The sequence below is a fragment of the Typha latifolia genome, chromosome 1 (assembly GCF_019914945.1).
Source record: "Typha latifolia isolate L0001 chromosome 1, TyphaL0001v2, whole genome shotgun sequence".
Taxonomy (NCBI): domain Eukaryota; kingdom Viridiplantae; phylum Streptophyta; class Magnoliopsida; order Poales; family Typhaceae; genus Typha; species Typha latifolia.
In genome coordinates, this window is record NC_133086.1 from 23422999 (window position 1) to 23447230 (window position 24232).

Genomic DNA, 24232 nt, shown 5'->3' on the forward strand with positions numbered 1-24232 from the left:
TCTCTTGTTGCCCTTTATCCATTACGAAAGTTTCTCATTTGCAGTTCGTTTGTGTCGTAGTTGTCGTCCATTGACAGAACTACCAAGCCACTGGATGAGACAACTCTGATTATCGAAGTTTTGATCACAGCATTGACAAAGTCTTGCCCAAAGCAAGTGGCCTCTTTGTAATCTTCTTCTTGTATCACCCCCAAGGACTGACCCTTTGCTTCAATCACCAGCTTTGCCGATGTCGATGCCAACAAAGATTGCCACAGCCTAAGCATAACTTATATATCTCGGAGATCAAAGAGTCAATAAGAGAAACATATCTATGTCTAGCTCTGGTCTCAGAAAAAAAGGTTTACTCGAGGCACTCGGAAGTTTTAACTCAGTCTATCAGTCGACGGAAAGATGGGAGCAAACCTTTGCACCCTCCGCCATTTGGGTCATGCAACTCTCTCAGGCCATGACGATATCAAAGACGACGATATGCCAACGGAGCAGCGAACGTCATTTGCGGACATTTTGAAGCCCAAATGCCTGAAGATAGAGAAGCAGAAGAAGAAAACAAACCACCAAGAGAGCATCACAGGAAAGGATAGAATGGCAACTCTAGAGGAGTGGCTCCTCTCTTCTCCTGGCTTCGAGATCGACTCGCCGTTGCGTCGACAATCTCCTAAGGTTTGTCCATTGAGTTGCTCTCATGATGAACTCTCCCCACCTCCCAGAGAAACATCCTCTGGCGAAGGAGCGATGGTTGAAGGAGAGGAGGGAAGATGGTTGGTTTCTCTGAATAGAAGTCAAAGTGGCAATGGAAGGAGGGTAAGCTTTAAATTGCCGGAGAAGGATAACATACATATATATAATTCACACCCATGATGATTGATAAATGTTAATAGAGAAAGCATGAAAGCAATTCGTGCTGATGAAGCTCTTCATGCTGCTTATGCTCTTACTAGATTTACTTGTTTGGATGAAGAATTTGATCACTAGGAAAAGACATATTATGATGGCTTGGCTGATTGTAATAGCATATATGCTATATATTCCATGCAAACATAACTATATTACCATTAGGTACATTATTCAGCCTTGACATCATAGTATGTGAATCAAATGCACATAATTTGTGCTGCGGAGAGATGGTGCGTATGATCTTTAATCAGAAGCTGCTGTTTATGTAGAAGAATCGTCCGAGGCGATTAAAAGCGTTTTGAGTCGATTAGAAGAGGTTTCTGTTGCGAGTTGTCATAATTCAAGAGAACAATTACATTTCACACTCTTCCTTTTTCAATGTTTATTTTTCAGCCCCATGTTTTAGATATTATGCCAAAATGATATTCCATATTAATGAAATGAAAATTGATGACAAGTGGATAACTAATGGTTGGATCAGTAAACATGGGACAAGAATTCTATTTCAAGAGAATTTAATGCTGAACATGAAAGATATAAGCCCCTTTGGTTGCAATGCATGTGAGATGCTGTGGTGTTGAAATGGGTCAAGTTGCTATGTTTTCCTCTAGAAAGCATTAAAATAAAATGTCAGAGTGGATTTAATAAACCCATCATACTTCCACCTCGCTCAGCCAAGATTATATTACAAGAGTTACTCAATACTAGTTTTACATCTCAGTTACTGCAATAAACGCATATATACATCTCTAGATCTTCTCAATGAATTAGGTTTGCCACAGTGAAGTGTTAACCTGCTTAGATTTTTCTCAATGCTTAATTCAGAGCTAGAGTACGTCACAAGAAGCGCTTCTTCCTTTCTCTGTGACACTGGTCAAACATAATTATAAATCCAATCTACAGAGAACCAAGGTTGGAGCTCCTGCTGGCATTTCAATTCTCTTTTATCTTCTTACCCCTTTCATCTGGTGAAAAGCATTACGAGAAGGCCATCCTTTCAAGCTTTTCTCGTTAAGATATGTGAACGTAATTACACCATATCAGGCGAGCAGATGAGAATTAAACTACAGAGAAATTAGCTAATGGCCTAGACTTTTAAAAGAACTACACAGTTTACAACAATAGCGTGGAAGATAGCCTTCCTGTTAGCTTCCAAAAGGGTAGTTCCAATTGGTACCTGTTTGACGTAGAAGAAAACTATCAATCAGCGCATGAAAATAAATTCTACATTAGAAAAAAAAAGGGGAAAACAAATCATCTCATAGCACGCCAAGCACATTTAGTAGCTAAACAGATAAGACGAGATGCCAAAAATATGGTTCTAAATATCTTGGATGCTGACTACAAGTACATTACTCTGCACAGAAGGGTAAAAAAGGGAAAAAAGTCTTGACTTCTATTGATCCATGTGACAGACTGGATTAGAGAATCAAATAGTAATTCGTCATCCCAATTTTGAGATAATGCAGCTGTTATTCAATAAAGCCAATCCACCATCCTGACAGTAGCCGGTTTCTCATATGTAGTACTAACTAGAGTTTTTACTATAACTGAGTGATTAAAAATTGTTTAATGCCGCAAAAATAGTGGTAAACAAAATTTGTAAGCACATATGCTACAAAACATCTGAATCGTAGTCCGACAGATGACGCAACAAGGTAACTTGTCTATGACTTCATGTCTGCTATGTCTAAATGTTGAAATTTTCTTCTCTTAAAAATTAACAGGTAAAAATCAAGTATGGGAATGCTACAGCCAAAGATACAATACATTGTCCAGAAATAAAGAATTTGGTTAAGCACTTTGCATTGAAATAATAATAAATAGTGGAGCTTTGCCTCCACCTTAACAGTTGCTTGAGCTTAGGGACCTCATGTGACAAGCCATACTTCCATTATTACTGGATCTAAAGTTTGCCAGAAACAAAGTGAGGGTAAAAAAGACACACCTCATTTAAGTTTTCATTTTGACGGAAGAAAGCTGGAAATGAATGCACATATGTTAGTGTCCTCCATAAAAAATGTAGTACACGCTAACTGGTGACTGGTTCCAAGATGCCCTTGGATTCATCATATTTCCATCTGCAAATCCCTCTCTTTTATAAATTTCTGACATAGAACGATTGGCACAAGAAAAAGAATTTGCAGGGAACTACTTGAAGATGGACAAATCAAGGAAATCAGAAATACAAAACTAATAGCATCTATAGAGCTGTAAAAAGGGCGTAAAGACAAACGAGAAGCAAGATTAATGCACTATAACCAGCATGCTCAAGGTCACCAATTAGTGATCCAATATTTTTCACAAGATATCATCAACTGATAGCGCTAATGTTTCACTAATCAAGTTGCTTAATCAAATTGCAGTAGATATCTGACTGGGGAAGTACTAATACTGACTTAGTGTTACAAAACAAAGTTCCATAAAATTCTTAAGGCAGAAGAGACATACTTGCACACGTAAATTGGATGCAGACAATTATTTGTATCAACTAATTGCTTTCTTCTTTCACTCTCTTCCTGGAACTTGTCAATGAACAGAACTTCACATGGACCACAGATGGAAGCAGCCATTATGGTTCTTTGATTACTTAAAGCATATACCTGCAACCACAAAAAGGATTCGACATATAAACCAACTACATCTTCCAAGTGCAACAAACCACACATGCTCCCATCAAAGATAAATTAATGTGTATGACAATATGAATAGCATCAGATGGATAATGAAGTCGCCTCTACTTTCAATGATTGCTAAGTTATAGGGCTTCTAGGTTTATTTAGCACCACATGCAACCATTACGCATGAAACTATCTGATTTCAATTAATCAGGATTCTATGTGCCAATTGCACCTCACTTGTTTCAGTAAAAACAGATGCCATGTGCCTAACTTGTGCATGAGTGCAGACCCTACTCTTGATAGATATCATCCTGAATGGTAGTGTGCTCAACAGAAAATACAACATAGGTTTCAACTTAATCTTTTCCATAGGTATTTCCGATCAAATATCATAACAGGGATGAATCACCTCACTGTCTTCAGTACCAGATGGTTGACTAACAGCCTGTGGAAGATCAGTGGGAAGGTAGTATGGACTCACATCTGCCCACTTTGATGCAGATTCATTGTCTTCCCACAAAGACTATAGAGAACATAGGGAAAGAAATGTCAGAACAGAAAGCAAGATGTTAAATAATCACAAATTTGTGTAACAATCACTCTCTCTAAATGAGACAAAGGAAGTCGGAAGGACTTTATCATCTTTTTCAAAGAAAAAAGGGCAGGTCAAGACTTACGCGGAGCTTTGATGGAATAAACTTGCGACCTTCAGAAGCAATCAAAACATGATCCTGAAGCTTATACAATATATGATTAATGTGACAGGATTTATAGTAAGTCCTTCCATCAACAACTTTGACAGCATCACCAACCCAATCCACAGTATTCAAATCTGATAGCGAAGGTCTGCTGCAATCTTTGGCTTCATCCTTGCAGTCCAAAGCTCCATTTGAGATTGCCCGATGTTCGTCTCCATCGTCTAACCTGGTAACGTCACCAGTATGTTTAGATGCTTCTTGTCCACTAAAAGATTCCCTTAGCTCATCAATGCTCTTTTTTCTGATATTATTCATTTGATTTCCAGAAGCTTCAAGACTACTTTCAGTATTTACATTCTTGTCAATCTGTGGTACAGAGAGTTCTTGAGTGTCCTGTGATTTTCCCATGCCATCACCACAAGATTGTTCAGGAGTAATATTTTCTGATACAACTGCAGGTGCCAACATAGACTCAGAGAAAGAACTCTTATCAAACAAAGGTACTCCACAATTTTGAAGATTCTTCTCGGAGCTTTCATTTTGTTTGCCTGTACTATTACATATCATCCCATCTTCTGTCAGGTGACTAGATGAGGTTTCAGCAGACACACCGTCCTCCCTTTTCATTTCACTAAAAGAACTCTCTTGTCCTTCTACAACCGTAGCATTACTACTCTCAGACAACTCCACATGGTTACCTCCTGTGTTCGTAGCTCGAGATACACTTGCTACAGTATAACTTCTCTTGGAATCTGGATTTTCTGGTCTTTTCTCTGCAGAAGCACGAGGGGCAACTGTATTTGAAGCAGCCTTCGGAGCACCAACAGTTCTTGTAACCTTGCCATATTTAGGTGGCAAAGGTCTTCCATTACTTGACGTCAAGCACTTTTGGCAATGCCACTCAGATTTAGGAATAACTTTGCCATCAGAAGATGGAAGACATTTCAAGTGAGTTCCTTTCTCACAAGCATCACAAACAAGCAAACTTTCTACATCAGTGACAATAATCTTGCATACTTGGCAATTTATAAGTTTGTTCATGTACTCAGTTGATGGTGGAATCCAGTTAGGGTAATTTGAAACCTTTGGCTGCAAGATTCGCTGCACATTTTTGGCTATGTCACTGTGGTTCGTAAAAACAGATGGTGTATGAACAAATGTTATTCCTGGTGGAGCTTGATGTCCAATAAGTAGGCTTCCTGATCCAGCTTGACTTAAGGATGCCTTTGCCTCCTGATTTCCCATCACTTGATTTGAAGCTTGTACAGCATTTATTTCATGCATACCTTCAGACTTGATAGCATTATGGTCCAGCAATTTGCTTGTCTGCTCATGGGCTGCTAAAGCAGAAGAACCTGATAGCGTAGGAGATTTTGAGGTTTTTTGTGTCACATTCAGTAGTAGAAAGAAGAAATCAAGCCCATATAAAAAACCACAAACATTGTCAACAATAACAAACAAGATTGAACCAGAAGTGTAAGCAGTTAATAAAGAAAGTTAAACCAGCCATGCAAGAAAATGTGAACAATTATGCAACTTTTACCATGCCCTATCATGCCAACTACTGGAACACAAAACATTTAGCATGTAACAAGCCATCCTACTAATGGAGTTCAATGATCATGAAGGCACCAATAGCCTGAGAAGTTAAATCATTTATGAAATCCCTTTTGAGAAACAACAAAATACTATGTCAGACAAAGTAATGACAGTTTTCTTATGTACTCAAAATCTGTGCAGCCGCAAATTCAATACACAGTCAATGTAGCATAGCGAGCAGCCCTATTAAAAGATAGACAGGCATGCCAATTTTAACACAAATCACACAAATATTCTGGAATAAAGAAGTTATTGTAATTACAGCACAAGAAAGTAATCCGAATGCCAGCTAATAGTCAGAATGCCCATACTGATGCACTTTAACATCATACATCACAATCTTTTATTTTTAAATTATAATATGCAATGTCACGTATACAACATCTTGCGAAAGTCTGGGAAGTTTAAAATCATCTAAAGGATCAATTATTAGATCATCAGAATTCTAATAGAATCCAAAGTTGGAAACAAAGAAAAGAAAGAAAGGGCAAATAATAAGATTGCAAGACTACCTCCAGTTTGTGATAAATAAGTAGGTCCATTAAGTCGTGCATGTGCTTCCCTGTGAGGTAGTGCTAATGAAGGATTTGATACGGGTTTTACTGGTAGTGAAGACCGAGTATCATTTATTTGTGGCTGCTTCAAAGATGTGGCAGCAGAAGCTAGAGCAGGTACATGTGCCATTGGCTGACTCTGTAAGCCTCCAGAAGAGATTGACATTGCACTTGCTTTTTCTGACATAAATCTAGGAGCTCCAGGCAACATCTTTCCTTGGTGGTCAGGATTTGTGCCAAGTGCCACTGGAAGATGCTGGGATGGAGAAAAAGATTGATGCATGGCAATTTCTTTTGTTTCCTCCATCTATGGAAGTAAAGAAAGAATTACAAAAACAGACCATCAGATATGTATCACAATGTTATATTAACTTCACTATATATCCCTGCAAACGAAGTAAAAGAGAAGTCAGAAAAACAAAATCAATTTGCAACTGAGAATTTACCAAGGAAACCGGTTCAACAAGTAGAAACATTGAGCAAAGTACGAGGAAAAAGAAATCCGATGTCAATCTGGTGACTACAACTAGCTGGCAGGCTATCTAATGCATCCTCATCATCATCAAGACATGTCCATGTCTTTACCCCAAGCGACAACAACGACCACAATACATAGTCATACACAAAGGAACATGTCTCTGTTTCCAATTATTTCTTCAACTTCTTTTTTCCCCTTTCAGAAGATAAACTTGGAAAGCATAACTGCCTTGGATATCGTGAAAGATTGTGAGAGAGACAACACGAACAATTCACACGAAAAGGTTCATACAGTACCAACGTAACTTACTGACCAAAAGATACTAAATTTCCACACAATATGATAAAAGAACAACCGAATTCCCACTGTTATTTCATGTAATGCGTATCATTGTAAGAAATTGTCCAAACCAAGGAAAGATTAAATCAACAAAAGGCATACCTTTTTCTTAGTGAGCAAGACCTTCTCGGCAATAGACATTTTGGGGGGGCGGAATCCCATAGCCGAATCCTTCATCCGATTAAGTCCGAGATCCTCCACGACAACCCTAACCGCCTCCCTCGAGAACAAATCCTTGGGCTTCACACCCTCGCACACCCCCGCGAGCCTCTCCCTCGCCTCAGCCACCATCGCCTTCTCCGCCGCTGTCGGCTCCTTCCCGCCCCTCATATCCGCCATCGTCGACAGTACCATGACGATCTCCGCCACTCTCCTGAGCTCCTCCTCCCCACATCCATCCCTCCCCCTCTTCTTTTCCCCGCCTCCCTCGTCTCCCATCTCCGGCGTCGGCGAGAGGACAGATCCCGTCGGTTCGCCGTTCCGTCAAAGGAATGGACCTGCAAGAGAGAGAGAGATCGAACGCCATTAGACGCAGACGAGAAATAGAGAAAGAGGGAGAGAGGAAACCCTAGGGAGAGGGGAAGAGGAGAAGAGAGAGGGAGAGAGAGAAAGGGAGGGGAATCGAGTGAGAGGAGGGATGAGTTTAAATACTTATTTGGCGCGTAATTGAGACGTAGAGAAAGGCTTAAGAGCGAGTGAGGAGAAGGATGGTATTCTAGTGAGATGGCGGTGAGAGTTTTGGGGGAAGTTTGGGAGCAGGCGAGGAGAGAGATTGAGGAAATAATAGAAGCGACGGGGGCCGAGGAGTTTAATTTTCTCCTCGGATCGGATTAAAATCGGCTCGCCCCGTTTAAAAAAGCGGCTGCGGGTTTCGGGTTGGGTCGCCTACGAATCCGGGTACGGGAAAACGAAAACCAGAGCCGACGAGAGAGCCACACGTGTCCAGAGTCGAGCTTGCCCGCTGTGAGTGCTACTAACCATCAATGCCGACTCCGGCTCGATCTAGACCGAACCAAACCTGACTTGTTTCTACCTAAAGGTTTCCTTTGTTCATAAATAATCTTCCTGAGGATTTCTACTTAATACATTGTTTAACGTGGAGCTCTGTCAAGGAGAATTTAGAAACTATATCTCAGGGTTCAGATTTTTAACGTACAATCCCTGCGATGCATCATCTATATATTGGATAAATAATTTGCAACAAAAGGGAAATTTTTCTCCAGTTCAATCTTAGAATATCTACTGAAGCTATAAAGCTTCACTCTACGACTATAATTGATCTTATGGAAAGCCTTGTTCCAACCGAAAATTCAAACCAGACAGCCATGTTCAGGAAATGCAGTCCTTTCCATGGAGCCATGAAAGTGATATTGAAAGCTACGCAGCTAGCAGAAGGTAACAGCCTAACAATATATGATGGCATGAAGCAATTTGCATGAAAACTGACAAATAAATTGCCAGACTTCTGTTTACAAAATCTTAATCCTGCTGATACCCACAAATAAATTAGCATCTGTCTCAAAAATGAGCACTGAGCATCAGTAGTATTGTTGACATCCACAGCGACAGAGAAACTAGAGTCCATGGTCTTGTATGGTTACACAGTGGAAGGTAACACATCTTAAGAAGAGAATGTATCTAGTAAAGTTCTCAATCCTATCTTCTTGTTAGGGCAGACAGGCTCACCAACTATGCTAAGCAGGAGAGCTGGGAAGTACGGATACATGAGGTGAGAGGAATTAACACAATCTTATATTACTGATGAAGAACTAGAATTGAGGGAGAATTGAAGAGACAAAAGACAAAAAGGGTATTTGTATATACACTAGGTGTACTCTGATCTGAAGCCTTCTGTGAGAGCGACCACCTTAGAAGATAACTTAGGTTGTAGCTTAGACACTGCCTGGCGGATATCCTGCAAAATTATAATTGCTTCAGGTAAGCTACAAAACAGGGATGGAAGGGTTAACTGAAGAGTAGCTTACCTCAATACTGTATCTTGATGAGAAGTGGGTCAGTAAGATGGTCTTGTTTCGGAACCACTGGGCATTCTCCATAATCTACAAAACATGCATATTATTACACCTGTGAAAATTCTTTATACTTTTTAACCGAACAAATGCTTCATATCAAAAGCATCAGCTATTAGACTGCAGACTAAAGAAAAACAATATTACAGTATCCTTTAGGTAGAAATGAAATCAGAATGGATGGAGTTGAGACCATGAATCATGCCAAAAGGTATGCAACAACATGGAGTGATACAGCAGGGAACTAATACCTCGAATAAATGCATGTGACCATGCTCCCGAGCATGTTTGATATCATTTTCTTCATCTAGGAAAGTTGCCTGTCAAATAGATCACCAATAAGAAAAGGGATTGCACCGTACCAAACAAAAGATATATACCAACAACCAAGATGTGTAGAACTTCAATTAACTAGGCTATTAGCTTTGAAACACAAACTTCTTGTACCAAAAATTTCAAGGAAGGTGAGGAAGGCATGTTCAGTACCAATATGACAGTTAGTTAAGAACAAGGGGCTACACATTTATATTACTCCAGCAGTATTAGAAAGCATCCAAATATATTTTTTGCAATTAAAACAAGAAGTCAACAGAGGACCACTCTAGTACCTCGGTTATAAGAAGTTTTGCTCTGAGGGCATCTGCATTTCGTGGCTCGAGAATAAAATCAGACGTTGTGTCTCCTGTAAAGGCAACCTCTGGATATAATATGGTGTCTGTAATCTAACAAACAGAGTTACAGTCAAGAAATGGGACTTGCAAACAAAGAGGAAAGATGCACAAACAAGGTCTTCTTCTTTGCCAGGGGAGCTGGCTACTAACCTCAACACCTGAAAGCTTCAATTTCTTGATTTGAATGCCCTTTAAGTGAGCATATTGCTTCTTCAGCTTGTTTCTGACTGAGTAAATGACATATCCCTGAACCACATTACCATCCACTTGAATGAAAATGCAAAACTAGCCTTGCTAACAATATCTGATAATACAGAAGCCTACTAATAACTCTAGATACTCTTTTAGCTGATTTAATAAAGAATACCTGGCTGGGTATAACATGGTGAGTTCTGAATGGTCTGACAACAAGGTCATTACGTATTTCATACGTCTCTCCTAAGAAATAAATAATAAATGCATAAGAAACAATAAACAACACAAGCAACAGATAAGGGAATGTCTCTTGAAGAATATAAGAGCAAATACAATAAGAAACATTCATAAATATGAGCAACCAATGAGAAGGGCAAAAAGATCTGCATACCAACATCCAATGCAATTAAGTCAACTTCCAATTCAACTTGACTCATGGTCCGATGAATTTGAAGCAGCTTCTCCACGTCCTCTTTGATGCATGGTGGCACAAAAACTGTTGCTGGCTTTAAATTGTACAGACCACGAGTAGCTAGGTACATCGGAAGGCCGCCCTGCAACAATAATCAAGAAAAAATGGGTCTGCATCTTTGCGACCAACAAGAAGCAAACAAGTATATCTTCTCCATAATTCAGCATTTAAAAGCTGTTCACCTAGAAGGTTTACATGTTCTCAGCAGTAGATTGTCATGATATTGAGATCTCAGCACTTTCTGCCTTGTTATTTTTTATCAACTCATAAGAAGCAATAATACTAAGACTCTTTCTTGCATCTACATAGCATGATAAGATAACAGTAAAGTTTACATTGCTAAATCATCAAGAGAGACTGATGATGCTATAAAGAAAAGGAGAAGAGTAGATGCAAGGCACACGTTGCATTTACATAGCATGACTAGCTTTCTGCAAAGAAAAAAAAAAGAAGAAGAAAAAGAATACGACGCATGGGTTGTGAGGTTTCACATCTCAAAGATAAGTTCAATTATCATTATGCTCTTTTAGGGCCTAATTGGGGATTTAACTTCGAACAAACTATGAAGGGCTTTAATAACCCAAAGCTACTAATTCATACCATCTATGAATAAACAAAATGTCCGCGCATATAACACATAATTCTTTTTGATAACTGCATTCAAAATGCAAGATTTGAAATTTAAGGATACCAAATTGTCAAAGAAATCTTTCAAAGCAATTACGAATCCGGATGAAATACTTACAATGTGGTCAAGATGCGCGTGGGTGATGAAGAGGAAATCTTGGTGCACGGCCCTCGCCGGACACCGGCCAATGTCGAAGGCGGAGTTGAGGCTAGGAACCAAGACGCACGTCTCGTGTCCGCCCACCGACAACCCCTCAATAAGGTACCCCTCGACGTCGACGCCCTTGCGCCGCACCTCCGCCCTCGCCTTCCGGTACTCCTCCTCCTCCATTGCCCGGTCAAGCACAGACAAGAGCCCCGGCTTATTCACGGCGAGAGTTCGGAATTGGCGGCCACCTGATAACGAAAGATTCCGCGGAGAGATGGTGTTCGGAGGATCGAACGGGAGGAGAGAAGGGAGAGGGATAGGGGAGGAAGAAAGGGTGGCGGATATCGGCATCTGGGATTGCTTTAGAGAGAAGAGGGCGTCGTCTAGGTTGGGGGAAAGGGAAAGGGGAAGAGGGCGAAGGACTGGGGTTTAGGGGTTTAGGAATTGGGTGGAGATGGAAGGCGAGAAGAAGATAACGAGTAGTAGCGCGTTAAAGAGAGGAAAGGAGGATTACAGTGGCTTTGTGACGATGTACGTACTGCTTATTTACCTGTTGCTCCACCAATTGCACCTCTACTCTCTAGTAATTGCCATATAATCAAATTTTTAATTTTAAAATCATGAGGTTTTGTTTCAAAGTTCCCCTTTTTCTGAGAAAATTTGAATTCAAACTGAAAGGGATTTTGGTATTTGGGAAATTTTGCTCGGAATTATTTTGGTATACCTAATTTTTACATCCCAAACAATGATTCCAATTTAGACCCATAAAATTAGATGGTGTGGAACCACAAAGTTCTTTTCACTTCTTCATCTATATTTTCTTGGTGCCCTCGAGCTTGACATATTATTTAATTTATGGCTCAGCTTAATTTAGTTAAGTATAAGACATATATCAAAGAGTCTATCACTCTATATCCTCTCTAATTTGTATATTAGATTTTTATTATAATTTGAACATACTTTCCCATATATATATATAATATGGGAAAAGAGACCTAAAAGGAAAAAAACATAGATGTTTGTAGCCATACATACTCTCAGATTCTGGCTTCTCTTATCTTTTCTTTTTTTCTTTTCCTGCAACTGAAAATTAATAAATAGTACATGCCCCTATTTTAAACAAGCCAAGCTCAGACAACATAAAGGAGTTAAATCGTGAAATTAAAGAAAAAAATATATAATACAATCCATCTTTCTTAATTTGTATTATGTACAAACTACCAGACTGGAAATATTAACTATGATACATTTCACAAAGAAATAACCATTGGTTGAATATCTTCCATTTTATTCACCTATCACTAAAAGTAAATAACATTGTACAATTCTGTACAGCAATATATACCTTGGACACTGTAGAGTTCTCTCCTCAGTGCCTGTCATTTGTACACTGGGACAAATTTGCAAACTATGTCACGTTTCTCTGTTCATGGTGTGAATCTTGCAAATAATCGTGCATCACACTGATTGAGTTAGTGAAGGCCACATTCGAGCTAACCATTATTCTTGAGTTAGAAACAAGTATGTAAGCATCTTGGAGAGTGAAACCATGGATAATCGGCAAAGGAAATCCCCGCAACAGATGTGAATTCAGATATGGCATGAATACACTGTTCAAGAATATATGCATCACACCCTGTGAATGAAATAGCACGGAAGTCAGATCATCGATACCGTCCATTTTATCTTAAAAAGAGAGACTGTAAAATTAGTTGCATGCAAAATTGCTGCCAGCTGCCTAGCATCAATATCTCAAGACTCACAAGAATGCATAAATACAGAGCTTCTTTAGAACTTATATCAGGCCGACAGATTCAGCTTGCTTTCTCACGATTGAGTCATGATTCATTCATCATTTGACCTATTAATGCCCATGTTCAGTTCTCTCTTTATGATTGCAGATGGTATTCAGCACAAAAGATAACAGACAATAAATTTACAGCATACAACTCTAAAATCTAGAGTGGTCTTAACCAAATTGGCAGGCTTTGCAGCTAGAAAACTTGAGACTGCAAGGAACAAAGCAGAAGACAAATTCCTCCTTGATTTAGTTTCAAGAAGATAAACTCACAAAGGGCTAGAACCAGAGGAAAGCATGCCCAACCATGATGAAGCAAGGATACCTGAATCAAGGACATATGGAAGTTTCCAACATTACTCCACTTCAAGGAAAGAGAGAAATCATCTAATTCAGCTCTACCAGCTAGGTTATTTCCTGATATCTTCACAGTACCTGAGACAGTAACTGCCTGCAATAATAGGAGAAGTTGTGATCACTTGGTGAAGCTTCATAAAAATAGTTTGACAAGGAGATTTCAAAAGATGATTCAATAATCAATTGCTTTTTAATAAGCTCACCACCGATACACAGGCAACAGGCACTGTCTCAGTGTCATCCAGAACATTGGCTGTCATGTCTAAGAAAATGGTAGCACCAATATTGCCTGCTCTAATTTTCAGGATCGGAGCTGAGGTTAACAAAATATTCAACTGCATGTCATCATTTGGGTACTGCCTGTATAACTGAGGAATTATAAACTTCCAGCTAGCAGTGTTCAAGAGAGACTGATCAGGTACCCTGTCCACAATCCAGTGCATCAAACCTGCCTGAAACAAAAGGTCGGTCAACATGCAAGTAGTGTACATTCTTGTTGGAAGAAGAAATTTCATTTTATAGGTATATGTTAGTGTACATTCATATACAAACATGAATTGCTACATAATATATACATGACAATGATGTCCAGATCTTCACGTTCTCATTCATTACCTAGTGGTCCAGTGGAATAAACTGAAGCATATTTCAATTTTCTTAAAATATTATTCCATCATCCAGCTTAGAATAATTCAATTACTATAATAGGTTTACCTATAAGATTCCTGCAAGGAAAGAGTATAGGAACAGCACCAATTAGTTTTACTCAACTTAGATCAAAATTGATCTCCACTCACTGACAAGAGCATTAATAGGGACTTTATAGTTGTTATATTTGGGCTGCTCTATCAAGAAGAACCTTTGTCTTGGTACTACCTATGTTTCTTTTTCTCTCCACATGACAAATTATGAAAAAAGAAAGAGGAAAACAAGAATCTAGAGAAAAGATAAGATTAAGAAAAGTGAAAGGAGATGTATCTAATATACCTGGAAGTATGCCACTGAAGCAGAGTTAAATACAGCTTCATCTAGTGAAATCCAGAGCATTCTTGAGGCAAGACCAACAGATGATGAGAGATAGGGATACTTATGCCAGTAGATTGAATGGGAAACTTTATCTGATAAAGTGAATAAACCATTTATATCGAACTCAACAGAAGAACTGCCAAAGAGGGGATCATTCACAAAAGTGACGTTCAAAGCAACAACATTGTCTACATCGATTTCCTTCGGAAGACTTTGTAGTAAATAGTCAAGCTTTGCTGTCCCTTCAGATATCTTATCAGTGATTGCATTTTCAACTGCGGATCTAATATGATTCCCAAAAGCATTGACAAACCTAGAGTGTATGAAAAGAAAACATGGATGGTAGTCAGTCATTGTTGAAATGATTGTTTGTCAACTGTTGAGCATGAAATATAAGTGCTTATCACTGACCATGCTTTAGTGACAGAAGTGGCTACATAAAGCTAAGAACTTGAGATGTTATTCCCATATACAGGAACTAGGAGATGATGCTTAGGGAAGAAAAAAGTTTAGGTAGTGAACGCACAATTGCACACTATAAATCCAAAACAGAGACAACGATAACTTCTCTCTTTTCAAAGTGTAAATGATGAATTATCATATATAACATCCTAAATCATATAGTACATAACAGGAAAGGGCTGCATACCCTTGATAAAACCAAGATGCTCCTCCATTCAAGTTTATGATCAAGTCCCTCATATAACAGCCACATTCCAAGACGCTCAGATCAAGAGTTCCGTTATGATTTTTCATGCTCATGGTGAGCCCAACTTCCATTCCTTCAACCTTAACAGAAGCCAGGAACCAACATTTACTATTTGTTAGAATATGTATGCATCATAAACGCGGAAGATAAAAGATGTGAATATGTGATTATTGACACTTCATTGAAGCATGCCTTTTTGATAAGGAAGCAGTCTATTGCATGATCCAATAATAACGTTAAAGCGGTGTAGCTTCATGGGTTCACAAGAGTTAATATAGTGAATATCTATTATTGGAACTCATAGGGAAGTGTATGGATTTATGTTTGGAGCACAAACGAAGATAAAACTTTCAAATAAAAATCCATGTAAGGATTAAAAACAGAGCAACTATAACTCAACAGAGAACCATACTAAAAACATTTGATTTATAGAACTAAATGATACCTCAATGGAAGCACTCCCTTGGTCAGATATCTTAATAGGAAGAAACGAAATGCTATACGAGTAACTCCAATCCATGCTCAAATTAACCGTCGCACCCGAGGCAACGATAGCAATCCCTGACTCCCCTGCTTGCACCGTGGAAGAATTCACATCGATTCCATAAAGCGTGATGTCTGAAGCAACCATGTGAACTCCTCCAATGAGCGGAATATTCGCGGTCTCCTCGATATCGGGGAGGCGAAGTGGGGTAAGAGAACGAACCGCCTGCTCTATGAGCAAGTTTTTGACGAAATCAAGACCCTTTTCGGAGATCACTGCGGAGATAAAACCTTCTTTGCTGGATTGGAAGTGGGCAGAGGAAGAATTACAGAAGGTGGTCAGGAAAAGGAAGAGGAAGAGGAGAAGGCCTGCCATGGGATTGGGAGGAAACCCAGATGGGAAAAACCCTAGTTTGGTTGGGAGAAGAGGATTTGGAGGAGACCAAATTGGACGTGGAAAGATAACACTCACAAGAATTGCTTGCAAGGTTTGAATGAGCGATCGGTGTTTGTGGCAGTTCCTCACTGAAGAGAATTCCAAATTTACACTCCACGAGGCATACAAAATATACAATGAATAGAAGCAGAGTTGACTTGTCTATATTTAACAACTAATTCACCGAGATAATAATTATAAAAATGTTATATCTAAAATTATTTTATTATATTTATTTTTAAAAAATCTTAAACTAGTCTATATATACTTATACTTATAAAGTGAGATAATTAATTATTTTAATCAAATTAACTTAGTATACCAAAAAGTTATAAAAATTAAATGACGGGCTAAATTCTCTCAATTTTTAATTTTTTATAAATAAAAATATTATTTTTCTTTTATATAAGTATTTTTTTCTTCTTTAAAGAATATACATGTTTTATTTTATTTTTTAATAAATTGTGTAAACTATATAGTAAAGTTTAATAATTATATTATATCTAGCTCTATTGATTCTTGATAGAAAAATTGACGGTTTAGTCTTAAGTATAGTATGTATGTTTGAGATATAAAATAAAATATATTTAACCCAAAAAAACGAGTAATTCACCAAAGTAGAGTTATTTTATCTTGGGGGTGCATAAAGCAAGAAAAGGCGCGTGACTTTATCATATACATTAGAATTTATTTTCTGGAAGTAAAGGAGAAAAAAAAAGAGGGAAAAGAAAGTAAATCTGACCACTTGGGAAGAAAAAAAAAAAAAAAAAAAAGTCGAAAGCCTCCTCTTCGTGATCTTGAGAAGAAGCGTCGAGTTTTATCCTACCAGACTCCTTCAAGAATGGCGATGCAGTCCGGAATCGCGACCTCCAAAGTTCTCATCCTCGTCGGAGCAGGTCTCCCGTTTCCTCATGTCAAATTTTTATCTCGTTCCTCGATTCCAAGTTTTATGGGTGCTTTCTTTATGTATCTCTCTAAATCGTTAGGATGGAATACGATTGGTTTGACCAAAGGTTGTTAAATTTGTGCCCAATTTTCTTTCCTATTCCTTTTATTTTCCCTTTTTGTGTTTAGGTTTGACTGGTTCGATCATCCTGAAGAATGGTCGGTTATCGGATGTTTTAGCGGAGCTTCAGGTGATTGCCCCTCTTTGTAGATTAAAAACTTTAAAATTTTTCTTTCAAGAATTTAAGTTGATGCAATGTTACTTGTGAATTTCTTGACTTGGCGTGCACAGTGGTTATTGATTGGTTCTAGAATATCTGGGGGATAAACTTATCAAACTTTACAGATTATAGTTCATGGACATGCAGAATATATGCGTTCTCTTCTGGAACAATCATGAGCCTAGGATTTTTTGTATGCCACCAAAAGCCTATCGTTCTATATTAGTTGTTAGGTTTCTGGAATTGTTAGAATGGGATATCTTTCATGACTAATTTGCCACCAGTTCCACTGAATCTTGGCATTATATTAGGCCAGCAACTTAAGTATGGCACCTTGAGCTAGAAGTGCGTGCTGGGAGATGATTTTAGTCTTTTAGACAAACATAACCCAAGTTGATGAAGCAAGACATTCTTGTTAGGTGTTCAATGTTGAGATTTTAGATGAAACACAAGTTAGTTCCTTCACCTTCCATAGGACAATTTTTTGCCACGTTTGTGTATTTCTTGTTGGGCCATTTTAATGTATTATACTATTTACTTCAACATATTATTGGAATTAAGCTTAACTATATAACTGATATGAGAGTAGCACTCTTAGTTTCTCATATAGTTTTGTTTTTTTTGAGAAATTTCTCATGTAGTTGTTTTACTCCCTGAAGGAGTGACAATTATCTTCCTAAGGAATTTCACCATTCTGCATGTTAGTTTGGCTGAATATTTGTAAGTTTAAGTCCATCGTACGGAACATCTCCTATAGATGGTGCAATAACATCATTTCTGAGATTTGTTAACCATAATGATCTCCATATATGCTTGAGATTCTTCAATATCCAAAGTAATGAGGTATCATCCTGCTTTCTTCATTAAGCAACACCCATCATTCTAATCATATGCATTCTTTTGATATTTAAGTTGTTGAGCTTTCCTTGTAAAGACTGGCCATCCAGATTTCAGGACACTATACTTTTTGTTCATCAAAAGGAATTCCATATGTATATAGTCGTTCTTTCTTGTAGGGTAATTGTTTTACATTTCCTTTCTAAGAACATTATGTTTCTCGCATTCCTGCTTTCAGGAGCTAATGAAAGGTGTGAATGAAGGGGAAGTTTCTTCAAGCCATTATGACACTTCTCTTCTTGCAGCTCAGGTATCACTTTGTTCGCATTGCATGCCCAAGTATGTCTAATGAATCAATTTTTATTTTGATTAGCTGGTTATTGTATGTTTGATAGCCGTCACATTTTCATCCTTTTTCCTTTCTAGAAGAAGAAACTACGGTGAACTGCTAGCTTAAAAGTTAAAGCTCCTTACCTATTTGATTAGACCTTCTTTTCCAGATTATAGAAATCTCCAAAAAGATGTGCAAAATATCTTTTCCTTCTCCTTTTAAGGACATACTCCACTGAGAGTTGCGCATTTTGAACTAAAAATATGATTTTGCATACGGTAATATTCTAAAGTTTGTAAGTTGTAACATCCTTAAAGAAACAAAGTGCGGCTGAGTTTTTTCAAAGTAGTGCCTCGAATTTGCTCCAAAATTAGCCCCCATAGGCAGTCTTGAAGTTACAATAATGCGAACTTATGCTTCTATTAGTATACTGGTAAGTGTTGCCTTATATTTTTTATGTTTCTTGGAGATTTTGATCTACTAGGTAACCTTTCTTACCCAACAAAACCTTGATGACATTGCTTCAGATGATGTTTAATTAATCATTTAATCTAAATATTAAAGCTTGTAAAGCAACTTCTAAACTGTGTATGAAGAAATATTCTAGTTCTTGGATTCGTTATTGTAAGAGTTACTTCCATTATCTTCTTCTTTGATATCAATCTTAAGTGTTGCTTACTTGCCTATCACATACTGTTAGTAGATTCGGCATTTAGCTCAAGAAGTCAGGGACTTGACACTCTCTAGGCCTGTGACCATATTGACAGGGGACTCCAATTCCAGTGGTATGTATTCCTTCCTGTTCTTGTTTCCTACTTATTGATTTTTTTCCCCTTTTCTTTTGAAAGCAGTACTACTGCAGAAACTCATCTTTGCAACTGCTCTTTTTTAATGTTGAGTTTATTTTTCCATAAGGATTATAGGAAACCCCAGCAGATAATAAGATAAGCCTCATTCATTTGATATGTTTACCAGGCCCAGTTTATACTTGCTTTAAAACTATACCAGGCAATAGTAGTCTTTTAGATTTCATTATGTATCATTCATACCTCTATTTCTCATCTACTTGGTGACTAAAAATATAAATGCCAATGGAGAAGAAATACAAAGATAACCATCTTGCTTTCCGGTAGGATTTGTAATGTATTGCATGTTCTTAGATGATTAATGTTTTTTTTTTCCTAAGAGTAAGTTTTTCATTGAAAAGATAATCTATTTTGGGCAGAATTAATTGGTCTTTTAACATTTTGACATATACTGTTGCTACTCTCTTCTTCCATTTCTGATATACCATTAGTTTATGGAAAGTAATCTCCCCTGGTTCTCAAAGTTCTACATGCATGTCATATATATCTTTATTTTGATTCGTTTTTTTTTTTCTATTTTCTTTTTTCCTTTTTTTTTGTTCATTTGATCTTCAGGGAATCTGTCCTCCTACATAGTGCCAGCTGCTGCAGTTGGAGCCATGGGTTATTGCTATATGTGGTGGAAGGCAAGATTTCAATTATCAGTAGTCTATGAATCCTTTAGACTGAAACTATACTATGCTACGTGATAATTTGTTGCCTTAATTGTCTGGACTTCTGATCTTTTACTAAGATGCCAACTTACTAAACAATATCCTTTTGGTACTTAACAAGTTAGGAAAATTTTCATTTCACAGCCTGCAGGATTTACGCTGGTTCACACCCTACCTTTTCAGTGTTCTAAGTTGAAACCCTGCATTTCTATTAAATTGTTCAAATAAAATCCTTTTGTTAGTCTTGTTTAACAGAATTCAATCTTAACTCCCTAGTTAGCTTAATTGTACTTTTCTAATTAGAATGAATCTAACTCAACTCAAATGCAACTTATCCCAGATGAACACTTTAACACAAAGGTAAAAAGGAATTAAGGAAGAAGTAATTGCCAACTTCATGGAAAAGTTCAAAGGCAGTTTGAAGATCCCAATCATTTACGCTCAAAATAATAAGAATTTCTCATTTCTTGTACATTTCTGCTAAGACCCATTAGGTTAAAGTTGTCCCAGCTTGCGATCTGAACATTTTCAGGTAAATACAGGGCTTTATTGAGAAATAGCAGAGGGTAGTGTCTGAACCATAGTACACTGGTAAGGCAGTGATGAAATAATAATTTCACGACAACTTTAATGGACTTACGAATTGCAATGTCCATCTGTTAAGAAGGCATCAATGATATTTCAGGGCAACCTTGTAGATATATAAAGGTTGTTCCAGTAAGCATGTGATGTTTCTATTTGTAATCCAAAATGGTGGCCTTTTTTATATTTCTAATTTATTATTTTTAGGATAGGAACAAAGAAATTGAGGCCAAAGAAGGGAGGCCTTGTACTGTGAATGAACCCTCTTAATACAGAAATCATGCATAATTTATTTTTAATTCTTGAGCTATATAAAACCTTCCACAGACCCAAGATAGGTGCAAACCTGCTGCACCAGGATGCCTGTTTGAAGCTACATGAAACCATAGTTGATTGGTTGTATCTTCTTTTTTTCTCATTATATGAGAGCAACAACTATATAGACTATTTCATAAGTAAAAACATTAAAAAAATCACAGGTTATAACAAGAGAATTTTGACTTCTTGCCGAGGCTTACTTTTATCTCGTGCTTATAATATTTTTATACATAATTCAATGATGTCCCTGTACCATTGCTCACAGTATCATTTTAACAGTCATTTAAGGTTGGTTTTACTTGCCACACAGAAAATCTTGAGATCCATATTTGTCCTGTTATGTAGTCTCTATTGTTGCCAATTGGTTTGGAATTATGGGAGGCCAAATTTTAGAAATTTGCCATTTGCTCCTGTCCAATGTGTTTAAAGTTTAAACTTGATATGTGCAGTTGGACATCTGGTGTTGATATATATATTTCTCTTTTTATCAGTCTTTTGCATCTTCATTTGTCCTATCTTATTCTGCTTTAGCATTCTTCTTCACAGGGCTGGTCTTTTTCTGATGTCATGTTTGTCACAAAACGCAACATGGCTAATGCTGTTGCAAGTGTATCACAACAGTTGGAGCAAGTATCGACAGCTCTAGCTGTATGCACATTCTCACAAGTTCTACTTCATGGTTAAGTTTTTCTCCAACAGTACTATCATTCATTGCTGTTCTTCTCAGGCAACAAAAAGGCATCTCACGCAGCGACTTGAAAACTTGGATGGAAAGTTGGATGAACAGAGGGAGATTTCTAAAGTTATCATGAATGAGGTTGGTTAGATATTCTGCTCTTAGTCCATGTCATATATAAATAAGCTAGAGCCTGTTCAATTGTAGATTAATCCACTTCATAGTTAAATAAAGATTTTTTTTTTGTATAAATTTAGGTTGATGGTGTTAAAAGCAGCCTTTCTCAAATTGGATTTGATATCGAATCTATACAGAATATGGTGGCTGGACTGGTGAGTCCAAATATTCAGTTTTCTCCACTGTTCTTATGAATCTTTACCTGATCTTATTTTATTGATCTAGTTTTGTTTTTCTATGGACAGGAAGGAAAGATCGGACTACTTGAAAACAAGCAGGTTTTGCAAAGAATTTTCTCTTGTGTTTGTGCAACTTACAGACTTACAATGTTCTCATTTGTCTGTCACTTCTTTTGTTATTGTTCAGGATATGGCTAATGCAGGTATCTGGTATCTTTGCCAAATAGCTGGAGGTATAAAGGATGGGGTGAATTCAAAGTTTTTTAAGGTGAGTGCCCATTTGTGTATTCTTCCAAGCTCTCTATGCCTAACGCGTAAATTGGTTGTTCCATTTCTGTGCTTCAGTCTCATGAAAAGGAGATTTTGTTGCACCCTGTGTTCATATAGATATCCAGGAAAATTAAGAATAAATAATAAATAGGGAATGAAAAGGAGAAGATAGAGAAGGTTAGCCTTGGGCTCAGGTCTTCTGGACTCTGACAGGAAGCATAATCCCAACACCACACATGGAAGTGGAAGAAAATTCCATCAATTGAATGATGCCTTCCGTCCACACCCTTCTCCTATTTTCATATACATTCCTGGATGTACTTGATACTACTAACTACTACCATTGGAATATTGCCTTCTTTTACATATGTGATTCCTATTCTGAAGTTCTTTTGATTATTTCGGCTCCACCTGGCCTGGTATATTAGCACCATGTATTGGAAGAATTCAGTAAACACTTACCTCATTTTCAGACTACAATACGCTGCTGTCTTTTCTTCATTTGACACCTGAAGCACCAAATAAGGCTTCAATTATTACAGCAGAAAATGCTCATGATGACCACCTAATTCTTATCATCTCTAATCAGCTCAAAAATTGGAAGTTAAAGTGTTAAACCAATTACCAATTTCATTTTTCCGAACTGCAATATGAGATGTTTATCTACCTACTAATGCATATGGTCATGGAATAATATTTGCTCTATCCTATTTTCTGTTTGCCAATTCCTTATGATGGTACATATAATTTTTCTCGTCGATAGGAAGCCGGTGAAAAACTCAAGTCTTCACATTCATTGACTTCTGCTGAGGACAAGTCACTTAAGGTACATTATGTTTCCCATTTGAACTCTTCTGTCAAATTCTGCCTGATATTTCCTAATTTGTGTCCTTTCACTTCAGGGGCTACAATTTCTTGCTGAGACGATCAGTGCTAGAGGAGCAGTAGAGTCAAAGACAAACACAAACACAATCACAAACGAGGATGTTCAAAAAGATAATGAGAAACCCATGAAAGAGACTTCTGTGAAAAGTAGAGCAATACACAGGTCATACACTAATGGTTTTTCTATAAGGAAGCAAGGCCTTGCTCTGTGATCAAAGTTGCTCATTTGCTTTGTCTATTTATAATGAACTCTTCATCTTCATTGATTTTGATAGCCATTATTTCAATTTTGGCCATCTTATGGGTGTTTACATGCTTCCCTTTATTGGGTAAGCTATTACGTGCACAATCCTATGCAGGGCTACAAGTGTGGCCTAAACTAGTCTTTGCACCAATTTGTTTGTTTATTTTCACCGCCATATTGTACAAGGCCAGTTTAAAAATAAGATGGTGATATACTCATTTCCCTATTATAGTGCTTGGCAATGGAACTGTGCTCGGATAGCTAAAGTGATGATTAAAGTGGTTCATGTTATATGTGAGATCTAACCACAGATATGCCTTTGTCATCAAATCTTCATCATATACCCTCTCTTTCTGAACTCCGAATGACACCAGAGTTCTTCCAGAAATTGTCCAGTCACCATTATTCCGAACTTGTTGACACGTCTTCATCTCAAGTACTTTCATAAAGCTTTGGAGAGATTTGAAATATCCTTTCAAATTATGACGCTTCTCCCACTCCTACAAATCCAGCTTAATCCAACTAAGCTGGCCCATTCTGAACTAATAACCCCTGTTCCAAAATGGCTCCTTTTATTTTCACATTTCAAAACTCGGTACAATTACTAGGGTACTCATCCGTTCGAACGGAAAAAATTAGTCCGCAAAGTAAGCTGAGGAGTTCGCAAAAGTCGATTTAGCTTAATTCTTTATCCGCAAGCAAAAGTCGACTAATTAGAACTCTTTCTCTGTTGCCTTGGTGAAGAGACGTTGGGATGCAGAGCTCTAAGTATATGCAATCCAGGGGTTCTCTTAGCACAAAGAGCTCTCTTATTAGTTTTCCTTTTACAACTACTCTGGGGTCAGATTTAGCATTAATGAAATAACAACGCACCGTTATGACAATCTAATTGACTAGCTAAATCTATTCT

General features: G+C 37.7%; 4 protein-coding genes across 4 annotated transcripts; 1 reads left to right on the top strand and 3 right to left on the bottom strand.

Moving 5' to 3' along the window:
- Positions 1-1537: 1537 nt before the first annotated feature.
- LOC140780655 (uncharacterized) lies at positions 1538-7964 on the bottom strand. Its single transcript, XM_073126348.1, has 8 exons — positions 7838-7964; positions 7289-7683; positions 6328-6676; positions 4196-5571; positions 3928-4041; positions 3349-3500; positions 2846-2978; positions 1538-2074 (listed from the first exon to the last, which is right to left on the bottom strand). The coding sequence occupies exons 2-7, from the start codon at positions 7622-7624 to the stop codon at positions 2930-2932; spliced, it is 2376 nt and encodes a 791-aa protein (XP_072982449.1). The 5' UTR covers positions 7625-7683; positions 7838-7964; the 3' UTR covers positions 1538-2074; positions 2846-2929.
- A 652-nt stretch (positions 7965-8616) lies between these two features.
- On the bottom strand, positions 8617-11877 carry LOC140787748 (tRNase Z TRZ2, chloroplastic). The gene is made up of 8 exons (XM_073136877.1): positions 11300-11877; positions 10474-10636; positions 10255-10325; positions 10038-10133; positions 9825-9938; positions 9468-9536; positions 9172-9246; positions 8617-9101 (listed from the first exon to the last, which is right to left on the bottom strand). The coding sequence occupies exons 1-8, from the start codon at positions 11678-11680 to the stop codon at positions 9012-9014; spliced, it is 1059 nt and encodes a 352-aa protein (XP_072992978.1). The 5' UTR covers positions 11681-11877; the 3' UTR covers positions 8617-9011.
- A 585-nt stretch (positions 11878-12462) lies between these two features.
- On the bottom strand, positions 12463-16271 carry LOC140782315 (putative BPI/LBP family protein At1g04970). The gene is made up of 6 exons (XM_073128813.1): positions 15665-16271; positions 15160-15299; positions 14472-14823; positions 13688-13936; positions 13453-13578; positions 12463-12965 (listed from the first exon to the last, which is right to left on the bottom strand). Exons 1-6 carry the CDS (start codon positions 16076-16078, stop codon positions 12738-12740), a joined length of 1509 nt encoding a protein of 502 aa, XP_072984914.1. The 5' UTR covers positions 16079-16271; the 3' UTR covers positions 12463-12737.
- Positions 16272-16833: 562 nt separating this feature from the next.
- LOC140783490 (uncharacterized) lies at positions 16834-23551 on the top strand. The gene is made up of 12 exons (XM_073130390.1): positions 16834-17034; positions 17213-17274; positions 18380-18451; positions 19176-19257; positions 19894-19964; positions 21438-21539; positions 21619-21708; positions 21825-21899; positions 21990-22022; positions 22111-22191; positions 22957-23019; positions 23096-23551. Exons 1-12 carry the CDS (start codon positions 16980-16982, stop codon positions 23288-23290), a joined length of 981 nt encoding a protein of 326 aa, XP_072986491.1. The 5' UTR covers positions 16834-16979; the 3' UTR covers positions 23291-23551.
- The last annotated feature ends 681 nt before the right edge of the window (positions 23552-24232 follow it).

What these genes read in the sequence shown, in the direction of transcription:
- LOC140787748 (XM_073136877.1), bottom strand. Translation starts at nt 11,680, where the DNA reads ATGCCGATATCCGCCACCCTTTCTTCCTCCCCTATCCCTCTCCCTTCT. An exon ending in ACGCGCATCTTGACCACATT is followed by an intron (nt 10,637 to 11,299) that starts GTAAGTATTTCA and finishes TTATTGTTGCAG; the next exon opens with GGCGGCCTTCCGATGTACCT. An exon ending in CTTAATTGCATTGGATGTTG is followed by an intron (nt 10,326 to 10,473) that starts GTATGCAGATCT and finishes TTTATTTCTTAG; the next exon opens with GAGAGACGTATGAAATACGT.
- LOC140783490 (XM_073130390.1), top strand. Translation starts at nt 16,980, where the DNA reads ATGGCGATGCAGTCCGGAATCGCGACCTCCAAAGTTCTCATCCTCGTC. An exon ending in CTTCTCTTCTTGCAGCTCAG is followed by an intron (nt 18,452 to 19,175) that starts GTATCACTTTGT and finishes TACTGTTAGTAG; the next exon opens with ATTCGGCATTTAGCTCAAGA. An exon ending in GACTACTTGAAAACAAGCAG is followed by an intron (nt 22,023 to 22,110) that starts GTTTTGCAAAGA and finishes GTTATTGTTCAG; the next exon opens with GATATGGCTAATGCAGGTAT.
- LOC140782315 (XM_073128813.1), bottom strand. Translation starts at nt 16,078, where the DNA reads ATGGCAGGCCTTCTCCTCTTCCTCTTCCTTTTCCTGACCACCTTCTGT. An exon ending in GCATCTTGGTTTTATCAAGG is followed by an intron (nt 14,824 to 15,159) that starts GTATGCAGCCCT and finishes CATACACTCTAG; the next exon opens with GTTTGTCAATGCTTTTGGGA. An exon ending in TCCATATGTCCTTGATTCAG is followed by an intron (nt 12,966 to 13,452) that starts GTATCCTTGCTT and finishes TTTCATTCACAG; the next exon opens with GGTGTGATGCATATATTCTT.
- LOC140780655 (XM_073126348.1), bottom strand. Translation starts at nt 7,624, where the DNA reads ATGGGAGACGAGGGAGGCGGGGAAAAGAAGAGGGGGAGGGATGGATGT. An exon ending in TCTTGCTCACTAAGAAAAAG is followed by an intron (nt 6,677 to 7,288) that starts GTATGCCTTTTG and finishes TTACTTCCATAG; the next exon opens with ATGGAGGAAACAAAAGAAAT. An exon ending in TTATTCCATCAAAGCTCCGC is followed by an intron (nt 4,042 to 4,195) that starts GTAAGTCTTGAC and finishes TGTTCTCTATAG; the next exon opens with TCTTTGTGGGAAGACAATGA.